Source organism: Artemia sp. Qi Xiang Cuo, chromosome 7 (genome assembly GCF_049724085.1).
Source record: "Artemia sp. Qi Xiang Cuo chromosome 7, ASM4972408v1, whole genome shotgun sequence".
Lineage (NCBI taxonomy): Eukaryota > Metazoa > Arthropoda > Branchiopoda > Anostraca > Artemiidae > Artemia > Artemia sp. Qi Xiang Cuo.
The window spans coordinates 17873866-17885736 of record NC_142800.1 but is presented as its reverse complement, the minus strand read 5'-3'; the positions used below and the strand labels follow the sequence as shown (position 1 = coordinate 17885736).

The window sequence follows — 11871 nt, the reverse complement described above, 5'->3', positions numbered from 1 at the left end:
TTTTGTTTTTAATGACCACCAAGTAAAGAAAAACCACATGGAATCCGGCAACTGAGTCTCTCAATCCCCGAAAAGCTCTTTTAAAAGAAACAAAAACTACATATATAAAAAAAAAATTACTATTTTAATGACAACAAATAAAAGAAAAAACACACGGACTTGGGCAACTGAGTCTGTCAAACCCCTTAAAGCTCTTTTAAAAGATACAAAAACTACTTATTTAACACAAAAATTTCGTTTTTAATGACCATCAAGTAAAGAAAAATCACACGGAATTAGGCAACTGAGTCTCTCAAACCCTGTAAAGCTCTTTTAAAAGATACAACAAATGACCACAAATTTTCGTTTTTAATGACCACCCAGTAAAGAAAAACCACATGGAATCCGGCAACTGAGTCTCTCAAACCCCGTAAAGCTCTTTTAAAAGATACAAAAACTACTTATTTAACACAAAAATTTCGTTTTTAATGACCATCAAGTAAAGAAAAATCACACGGAATTAGGCAACTGAGTCTCTCAAACCCTGTAAAGCACTTTTAAAAGATACAAAAAATGACCACCAAGTAAAGAAAAACCACACGGAATCAGGCAACTGAGTCTCTCAAACCCCTTAAAGCTCTTTTAAAAGATACAAAAACTACTTATTTAACACAAAAATTTCGTTTTTAATGACCACTAAGTAAAGTAAAACCACACGGAATTTGGCAACTGAGTCTCTCAAACCCCTTAAAGCTCTTTTAAAATATACAAAAACTACTTATTTTAACACAAAATACAAGCAAGCAAATAACATGGGAATTCCTATACACGCAAGCAAATAACTGAGTTATTTTTACGTCACAATTTTTTAACTTAAAATCATTCTAATTATAGCATCCCATTCCTCATTCTTTAATTACCCTTGAGGCATTCTTAACCATCGCAATACCTTTACGCAAATATCTTTTCGCAAAAAATTCGCAAATCTCTTAAACTAAAGAAGTAATTACCCTTTTCAAAAACATTAGTCCTTCTATTAATGAACCAATGAAACGAAACCAGTCTGATAGCATCACACAATCTCGCTCCTATTTCCAAAAATAGAATGCATGTAGCGTTCGTAGCAATAGGTTTAAAAACCTATCACCCAATTTTAAAAAAAAAAAAACCTACTGATCAACTTACAGATGAATGACCACGGATTTAACCTAAAAAAAATTGTATATCATGAACTAGAAATCTATGTCAGAAAAACTTGTCCTTAAATTGCGTAAATCTCTTGGCAAAGGTGTAATGCCCCTGTAGAATAGGACTACCAGAAAAACCTGTTTGGTACGGGGGCCTTGTAGAATCCAGACGAGAGATACTACTATTGTAGTCACGCACAGTTTTATTTCACCCAAAAGTATGGATGTAATTTGGCTTAGTCGTTTGCGTAAAGACAATTTTTCAATTACCTAGATCCAAATTTAGAGAATCTTAGGCAAAAAACATATTGAAAAATAAAGACAATTATAGTATCGAAAAGAGAAAGACTAATCGCAAAAAAAACGACGTAAGTGAGAGTAAAGTAATTATATAAAAATATAATTCATTACTGTAAATACAAGCAATAATATCCAAATACTTTCATAAACATATAAAGAACTCTGAAACAAACTTTTGTAAGCAAATCTCTAAAAATGAAGAGAAATTATTGTAAAAAAAAAAAATGGAGAATGCGACTTATATGCAAAAATTAAAATATAACGAACAAAGAATTAATTTCACACAAAATAGTAAATTTAGTACACTCATTTTAAAGTATATATTCAAAAAAGTCGACTTGTTAATGAAACAAAATATCCTGCCACCGTTGATCCAAACATTTGCCACACTGTACGAGCTGTCTCCGATTTTTTTAGTAGAATCCGTGCAATGAGAAGTGCCAAAGCTAGTCTGAAGCTAAATTGGGCTACCAACAATCTAAAAACCAAATAATTCTTAATGATTCAGATATAGTTTGGAAGCAATATCACTGACATCTATTCTCAATTAAAACACTTTGCTAGCAATGATATTTAATTCAAGTATTACCCTGTTGACAATTGAATGGGCTTTCTCACAATGTACGTGCTTTTCTTTGCAAGGTGGTAAAGATACGTTATGCTAAGCGTATTCTTCCATACTTAAATAAGGCCTATCACACTGAATTGACTTAAAAATACATAAAACCATCATTACCATCGTTTAAGACCCTCAGAATCGTCATTAGCAAACTATTCAAAAAAAAAATTAAAAATATGGAATTCAGATGGAAAAAAACAGGTTTTGATTGAGCATGAAAGACTTTCTGGAAAAACCTTATCAGCTTATTTTCAAAATTTATTAATTACTCATCGAGAAATTCTATTATGTTGCTGCGATGCTGAAATTTCCCATAGCACAGAATAGAAAAATTCTAAGCAGAGCTCGACTCTACTTAGCACCGCCTATTTTACTGACAACCTCTGGGGGAGGGGGTTAGGAAAGTTTGGTCATAGATGGACAAATCAATGGCTCCCATTTGCAAAGCAGCTGGCAGTAGACCACACTAAGTGGTTCAAACAGGTCTCAAAGATCCTTGATAACTGGCAAGGTCGAAATACTAGATTCCCGCCACAAATACAAGTAAAAAAGTAAGTACTGATTTCAATTCATGGAATATTTTTGAACCTTGACTGTCAGGGGAAGGTAAAGAGCAATATCAAAACTAAAAAGTGCATAAACATATCCTTTGGGTGTTTTATGGCATTGTTTGAAAGAGCCATGCCACTTTATGAACACAAGGGAACAAATCAATGAACAGCTAACCAATTAACGAAAATTCAATAAAACTGTTTTTTTAACAGAAGACAGAAAAAATGTGTTTTTCAATTGGCTTACTCATTTGGCATTTTTCTCTCACAAAACGCTGCACCACACAGGGGTTGGTGCAAAAGAGAATTACTGTGGCAGTTAGCATAAGTATGACTGATGTATTGTTTTATGATTATAGATCAATATATAATTCATTTTTTGATCTTACAAAAGCCACATTCGGCACGCGAAAAAGAAAATGTTGCGAAAAATACCTAAATTTGGTTACCTAGATATGGCAAATTAATATGAGTTGCGAATCTTGTTCTTGACTTGATTACATTTTTATACCATGAAAATTAAAGAATAAAATCGAAACCTTAACAGAGAAGAAATTAGGTCAAGTAAAATATTTAAACTAAAACGAGATAATATCAGGAAGAATAAAGAAATGATACCAACATCAAACAAAAGTTACAGTAAACAATGAAGCCAAACTTTACTTGAGCGGACGCTATCATGACAACCGTTCCCTCTAACCCTTCGTCCCCTCTAACTGTTTCATCTGATGTTCCCTATCCTCTAATTTTTAAGTTCCCTCTAACCTCCGAAAGGTCAGAGCACCAATTGTGTCTATTTTCACAAAATACATTTTGAACCTTTTTTTTTTCAAGTAAACATTACAAAAATGAATATTGCCGAAAATTTTCAAGAATTCTTTTTTTCCGATTTAAATATGATTAGAAAACATTAATTTAGTGTATATGTCTAAAATGTAATAGATTTCAATCACTGTTTTATTTGTTTTAAATTCATTAATTGAAAATTTATAGTCTCATAAATAAAGATTTTGGTCGATCCTGTATAAGTAAGGGTTCTGTTTCTCTGTGGTCAAATTTTTGTGTCAACAAAGGATATCTCTTAAGAAACAGGATATGCCTTTGCATATCTAAAATATAACTTAATAATGCATGACCAAGAAGTTTTTATTGATTTGTTCATAAGAAGGGTAAGGGAGCAGCAGTAAAGATTAGGACCATGCAAAAATTTTAACAAAAAACGCAAAAAATCATCTGAAAATTCATTTTTTTTTGGCATTTCTATCCCCTACCCGTAAATTATCAATCGGTTCCAAGAAAAACAAATTTGGCTATTGGCAAAAGATATTGTAGAATTCAAATATTACCGTCTCATACGACTTCTAGCAGCAGGTAGAGTATGCAATTCATCCTTAAGAATGAATTTCCGGATCCCCAAATAATAGGTACAAAGATATTCGTCCCAATCAATGGTTCGTGAATCAAAATTGAAGATGGCTCTGTCAATGGCGTTCATTCTTTGGATTAAGGCACATGTATTATCACTTCTTGTGCGCCATTCGTGAGTTGTGTAGAATTGAACACAATCCAATACTTTGGAGGCTTTCTTATGCAAACGCACCATACTAAAAAGGCAAATTAAGGATCAACTTAAGGACAAATTAAGGACATTAATCACGAAAGTTGAAACATGTATTGCTTAGTGCAGATTAGACGCAGTTCCTCTTTTCTAACCGTCGAAGTAAATGTTGAATCTTAATTTTAAAAGGCATTAAATGCATTGCTATTTATAATTGATTGTTTTCTGCTACGGAAGATTTTAAAAGGTTTAAAAGTTGTGTTTATTGTTATTTGCCCGCTCTCTGTTGTGCAAAAGGCAGTAAACTTATTATTTCTTTTAATGCAAAGTTGACAAAATAGGGATGTTACAAAAATATTTATTTCCATCGATATGAACAGAGCTTCTGCACTTTGTTGCAGATCCGTGCCAGAATCCAGATCAGTTGATTTGGACTTGGTAGGGATATTTTTAATCATTTAAAAGCTAGAAAAAACCGGTGGAATAATCTCAGGTGCTGATATTTTTGTTTTTTACTTAAAAGTAGAGTACTTCATAACTTTAGAAATAATTCAAGCAGAGAAAAACTTAATAGATAACTAAAAGAACCAGCTTCCCCATTTTTTCCGTCTTCCTTTGCCCATCTGGGTTTTCAGCTCTAGGCGTCAAGTTTGGGCTTTTGGCTTTTGCAAATACAGCCTTGTGGAAATACCCTCAAATTGCTTGGTTCTACATGGTCAGCAGCCCAGGCCCCCAGCATTTGCACACTGGCTCTAATGACATTGCAATTGTGATTTCTTGTTTTTGTATTTCGTTTTCCTTTTACTAGTTTTTTTTTTATTTAACTAGGCTATGTTAATTCACATGGTTCCAGAAATTTCGCATAGGTTCATTCGCATGATTCTGCAACAGAATTTCATTTCTATGTCGATTACTTTGGCATATTTTTCAGTGCAAAAAGTGTAAGTGTACTGATACACACTTATTTTTGTATATAAATATCAACGTTTAAAAAACATAGGAAATCTAAATAAAAGATTTCTGCCCCCCCCCTGTTCCCAGCTTACTTTTATCTATACTAGAAAATGGCAAGCTTTGCTTGAAAATACTCGTATCAACATATTCCTCGCTGTTGCCACTTTGAACCATGAAGACAAACAGGCGAAACTGAGTAGTTATATTTGACAACGTCTTACCTACCCAAGGTGTTTGGTATTAGATATTTTTTGCATATTTTCTGCTGATTTATACATACGATTCTTTTCTTTAAATGTCTTTAAAGTTCTTTTAAACCCGATTCTTTTCTTTAAACCCGCTACTACTAAAACTACATAACTGCAAATGAAAACCTTTTCAATAAAAATTGAATTCCCATTTTTTCCCCCAATCTTCAAGATATACATCGTTGTGTAAGTTTCCATTTAACAAACTTACGATTAGATTCCACTTTCACTGTCCTTGGTACTTCATTATCTAATAAGATACACTATTGACAGTGAATGTTTACCTTTTAGTTCATAAATAACAAGAAAATATTTCTTATTTAAGTTTGGAGCCTTTATTATTAGTCCTTCCATGCACCAGAGAAGCTCAGAGTGTCGTCTCTGTGCGTGTACTGTCTCTATGTGTGTTTCGTCTCTGTCTGTGTGTCGTCACATAGAATTCTATGTATTTCCTAATTTCCATTTCCTTAAAATTTGCTTTTACTGCTTTTTGTGGAGGTTGTGTAACAGCTATGGAAAGAGTTTCGGCTTTCTTTAGAATTTGTTAGACCCCTTGTAGCAGGATAATGTATAAGCAAAAGAGCTGCAGATTTTAAGATTAAAAAATAGTTAAAGACAATTTAAGATTGACTTGTCAAATCTGAAAAGCAAAATCGAGCCATAAGAGTGCAATCTCTGCAACAAATTTTGTTTTGTATGGCAATACCATTTCAAGAAAGTTGGTCCATGAATCCGAAATGAGCTGGACAAGTGGTTAAGTAGGGCTCTGAGAGGCCTAATTATTATAGGGGAATCAGCCATGGCTTTTAATAGCGTGGCTATCGTGTAACCCCTCAAATCAGTTTTAAATTATATTGGATTAATTTATTACAAAATGACCTAGTTAAACATGATCAATAAGTAATCGCCCATGGGAAGACATGAATGCACGGGCACTGGAAGGATACTACAAACCATTTCAACATACTTAAAAAAATAACTTTTAAATTTCTAAGTAAATTTTAAACTTCATTTTCCCACAGACTGATGAAAATTCACATAAAACACAGAAAAAAAAAGAAAGAAAAGAAAATAGAAAAAAAGGAAAAAAGAAGATAATAACAAAAGAAAATAAATAATAACGCATATCTTCAATCTTTGAATCATGGTTCCTCACCCCACTAACAAAAAATTCTTTAGTTTGTTTAAAACAATTACTGGTGTTCAGCCACCTTAACACTATCTGGGAGGGAATTCCATGCCCCCTGGCCCAGATGTTTCACTTGAAATCCATGTTTCATTTAAACCAACTTCTTATTAGATTATTATTAGTTGGAGCTATACAGCCTTACATAATTAGCATTGATTGGGTTATGTCAAAAGATACAATAACATTATATGCATCATAGGCACTGCAATAGCCCTGCCTAAGTAAAGAGCAATGTGGGCACAATGTATTATTATTTATTATTATTTTTTTAGACCAGGATACTTTGTATCGAAGGAGTTGTCGTAGAGACTTCGAAAAAAGCCCATTCAATTAAAAATTGAATGGGCGGTACTTTTTATATTAGTCGAAAGTGATTGGAGGGCAGCTAAACCTTCTCCCACGCCCACTATTTCCCCAAACACATCCAATCAAAATTATGTGATAGCCATTTTGTTCAGTCTAGTTAAAAGGTTCGGAAATTATAGCTTTGATGATGAAAATTCCTCCCCCCCCCACAGCCCTCAAGAAAAGGGTTGTAAGTTATGCTCAGGGGGTATGTAAGGCTTTTATAGAAAGGATGGTCGTATAAATTTCGAAGGTCATTGGATTGGTAATCAGAAATTCTAGTACCCTTTTTAAGATGCAAAGTGATTGGAGGATGGATACCCCCCACCACACCTCGTATTTTTCCGAAATACATCTGATAGAAATTTTCAGATTTCCTTTTGTTGTCGTAAAAACTTCGAAGAAAATTCATCCGATTGGAAAATGAAACGGCTAGTACCCTTTTTAATAGTCAAAAGTGATTAGAGGCCAACACTCACCCCCGCGCACATCAATTCCCAAAACACATCTAAGCAAAATTGTTAGATGACTATTTTGTTAAGCCTAGTTGAAAGGTCTGGAAATTATGTCTTTGAGGATGAACCCCCCTCCCCCAGAGCCTTTAGCGCAAGAGTTGTAAGTTACTCCCCTAAGACATATAAGGTTTCTATGGAAAGGATGGTCATAAAATCTCCGGAGGGGGCTCATTGGATCAGAAATCAGATGTTCTAGTGCCCTTCTCTAAGAGTCAAAGTGATTGGAGGCAGCCACCCACCCCCGTCGTATTTTCCTATTTTTCACAAATGCATCGGATAGTCCAAATTCAAACAATAAGGGCTTTTGGGTTGAAAGAATCCCAGAGCCTGGGGCAAGCATTGTAAGTTATGCCCCAGGGGCACATCGGGTTCTTATGGATGGGGTAGTCATGTGAACTTTTGAAGAGGCTCATTTGAGTGGAAATGGATAGATCTGGTTCCCTTTTAAGAGTCAAACATGATGGAGAGCAACTAGCCCCTCCCCCTCCCTGATATCCTCTTACTCCGAAGGGTATTCAACTAAAATTGCGAGATAGCCATTTTGTTCGAAATAGTCCAAAAATCCTATAAAAATGTTCTTAGGGTGGACACAATCCCCCAGAGCGCATGGACATGGGTTGTAAGTTATACCCCGGGACATATAAGGTTTTTATGGAACGCGTGGGTCGAGTAGACCAATAGAGATAGAGCTTATTTGATTGGAAGTCAAAAGTTTTAGCGCCCTTTTTATGAGTCAAAAGTAAATGGAGGGCAATCAGCCACCTCCTCCAAGCCCATCATTCCCCAAAACATATTGGATCGAAATTTTAAGAGAGCTGTTTTGTTTAGCACTTTTGAAAGGTCCAGTAATTATGTCTTAGGGGATGTCAACCTCCCCACAGCCCTCAGGGCAAGGGCAATAAGTTTGGCAATTCGTTCATTGTTTACACATAGTATATGCTATTGAGAAAGGTGTTCTTGTTTGAACTTTATTTTCCAAGAAGACGTAGGGCATTCGGGTGAGACTTTCAGACAATGTTGAGGGGATTGTTAGTCTAAATCAAAACACATTAAGTGTATACGAATCGTCAGAAGGATGTAAAAAAGAAATAACGGAGTATATTAATTTGGAAAATTTAAGGGAGATGATCAAAAAGGCAATATTTGCATTTTACCAATACTACTACAACTACTACCACTGCTAAAAAACTACTCTATTTAGAATATTGAGGGTAAATTCAAACCAAATCAAAAGACGCTATGTGCAAGCACATTGTCAATATAGGGTATCTCAAGAATTGATTTGGGTATTAAGTTGGAACTTTCAGAGAATGCTTAAAGGGGAAGGTCATCCTACCAAAAGGCAATATGTGCACACTACTGCTAATATTACTGTTATTGTTACATTTACTACTGCTACTACTTCTATTGTAACTAAGAGCATTGACATGAAAATTTCAAGGAGTATATGAATATACATGTCATCAAAAGGACATATCAGCAATATAGCAGTGGCTAATTGTATTAAGTTTAGTCTTCCAGGATTTGATGAGAGGGATGTTCTACAGACCAAAAGGCAATATATTAATACTACTGTTACTAGAACTACTACCGTTATTCAATACTATTGCTAGTGATATTAATTCTATACTATGACTGCTATTGCAACTATGCCTAAGGGTATGAAGGTGAAATTTTCAAGGTCTTTGGAGGAGAGAAGGTGAACTGAATTACAACACGCCGTCTGTATGCAGGTTGTCAAAAGGATGTGACAGCAATATATTAGGAATAGTTTCGTGTGTGAAATTGAAACTAAAAGGGCTTGTTGTGAGGGATGTTCAACCAACCAAAAGAAAATATTTTCATCCTAATTCAACTGCTTCTACTCATACTACTACTACTGTTACTAGTATTACTACTTCTATTGCTACTTCTGCCAGTAAAGTTTAGGCTACTGCAACTAATTCTACTGCTACTACTACTACTGCTATTAAAACTAAGGATATTAGGGGGAAAATTTTGGGCTATATAGAAACTGTATGGAACTTATTCGAGGCACACTATGCCCACACAGGCTGTCAAGAGGACGCATCAGAAATACTTCAGGAACGGTTGATTGTATTAAGCCGAAACGTTCAGCGTATGTTGAAGGGTAAGTTGAGGAAACCAAAGATGTGATGCGTATACTGCTACTAATGCTGCTACCACTATTGTTACTGCGCAAGCTAGGGATATTAAGGTGAAGCTTTTAAGGAGCATTGAGGCGGATGTTAAACTAAGTTAAAACAAACTATGAGCATGTGGACATTCAAAAAGGTGACAGAGAAATATGTGAACAACAACTTATACTATTAAGTTAGATCTTTAAGGGTGGTTTGTGGGGGATTTTGAAGAAGCCAAGAGGCACTTTGTTTATACTTTTAATGCTACCTCTACAGTTACTGTAACTAATGACGCTAAGCGTATTAGGGTGAAACTCTTAGGGAACATTTAGGAGGAGTTTGAATTAAACGAAAAACCTGCATGCATATTGGTTTTCAAAAGGGCACATAAACAATATCATAAGCAACACCACTCTATAATAGCTATAAATATCATTGAAACATTTAAAGAAGCTGATTCCACCCAAAATTAAAAGTTCTACTGCCCTTTTTAAGAGTAAAAAGAGATTCGAGGTCAAGTAGCCCTTTTCTCAAGCCCATTCGTTTTCCAAATTCATCCACTAAAAATTTTGAGACAGCGATTTTGTTCAGCATACTAGAATGGTCCAGCAACTTTGTCACTAGGGATACTGGGTATGTCAACCTCACATAATTATGCAATTGGCCCATTATACTTTAAAACTAAATTTTGCTTTAAACTAAATCAAAAGGTATTGTGTTTATCGTTGCCAATAAGACACCTCAGCAATATATCGAGAACGACTTCGGTTATTCAGTTGAAACTCATGGTGCTACTACTGTTACTACTTCTGCTCTTACAATTTAAATAAGTCAAAAGAGCATCCAGGTTGTCAAAGAGCATAGACATAATTTTTTGGGAATGATATTAATTTTTCTTTTTCGGATCATCCTCAGGAGTTATAAAATTTAATTCAAAAATACTGTTTTTGTCAGGATTACAAATTGTTGAAAAAGTTACTCCAACATACAAACGGCAACCCAAACTATGGATTTTTATAGAAAAATCTGAAAAGATATAAAAAAATTTTTTCCTCAAAAAACACTATGTTATTAAAAAAGAACAGGAATTAATTTAAAAACTTTTTCCACAAAACAAGTTTTTGAAAGAAATGTAAAGAGCTCCACTAAGCCAAAAATGAGCAGAAATAAAGTCAAATAATCTTCCAAGTTTAAAACTACCACAATCCACCATGTTTAAATAAATAAAACTTAAAACGAACAAAAATTCCAATAAACCACCGAGTCAAATTCAAAAAAGCTAAAATTAATTTAAGTAGGGCTGATGAACCCCTTGCCTTCTAAGGAACAAAACATAATTTGCGCTTTTATTGATGGTGATTTGTGGTAGTTTTAAGCTTGGAAGATTATTTGACTTGATTTCTGCTCATTTTGGGCTTAATGGAGCTCTTTGCTTTTCTTTGTAAAACAAGTTCTGTGGAAAAAGTCTTTCAAATTAATCAATAGAAATAAGCCAACAATCCTTATAAGGATTTCTTAGAGAAGGCGTCATAACATCTAACCGTCAGGACCACTTACGTCAGGACATCGACAAAATACGTCATAACATCGACAAAAAAATCCGTCAGAACCACTAACCGTCATAAAATCCAAAAGTGTATCCAGGTTGTCAAAGAGCATAGATATAATTTTTTGGGAATGACATAAGTTTTCTTTTTCAGATCATCCTCAGGAGTTATAAAATTAAATTCAAAATTACTATTTGTGTCAATATTAAAAATTGTTGAGAAAGTTTCTCCAACATACAAATAGCAACCCATACTATGGATTCTTATAGAAATTAAATAAAAAAAATAAGTTTTTTAAACTGAAAGTAAGGAGCGACATTAGAACTTAAAATGAACAGAAATTATTCCGTATATGAAAGGGGCTCTACCCTCCTCAACGCCTCCCTCTTTACGCTAAAGTTTTTTTTATTGTTTTAAAATATAAAGTTGTGAGACAGAGTCAAACTTTAGCGTAAACAGCAAGGCGTTGAGGAGGGGACAGCCCCTTTCACATACGGAATAATTTCTGTTCGTTTTAAGTTTTAATGTTGCTCCTTACTTTCAGTTTAAAAAACTAGTTTTTTTTATCTAATTTCTGATCGTTTTTTAGTTAATGCAGCTTTTGTTTTGGCTCACCGTACTTGAATAAGTAAAAAAAATTTGCATAAAAATTTTACTCTTCTTTTGCTAAATGGCTGTCTCTAAATTTGGTTTTGACGTAATTTACAAATTAAGTTACGTAACGAACTTCTATATTCG

General features: G+C 34.2%; 1 protein-coding gene across 2 annotated transcripts in view; it reads right to left on the bottom strand.

Moving 5' to 3' along the window:
• Positions 1–1550: 1550 nt before the first annotated feature.
• Positions 1551–11871, bottom strand: part of LOC148950016 (putative fatty acyl-CoA reductase CG5065) — a 123080-nt gene continuing 112759 nt past the window's right edge. For both annotated transcript variants that reach the window (XM_089092075.1, XM_089092076.1), the window contains exons 7-8: positions 3983–4240; positions 1551–1944 (exon numbers count right to left, since the gene is read on the bottom strand). In XM_089092075.1, coding sequence (XP_088948201.1) covers positions 1791–1944; positions 3983–4240 — 412 coding nt within the window. In that variant the 3' untranslated portion in view covers positions 1551–1790. The remainder of the gene's footprint in view (positions 1945–3982; positions 4241–11871) is intronic.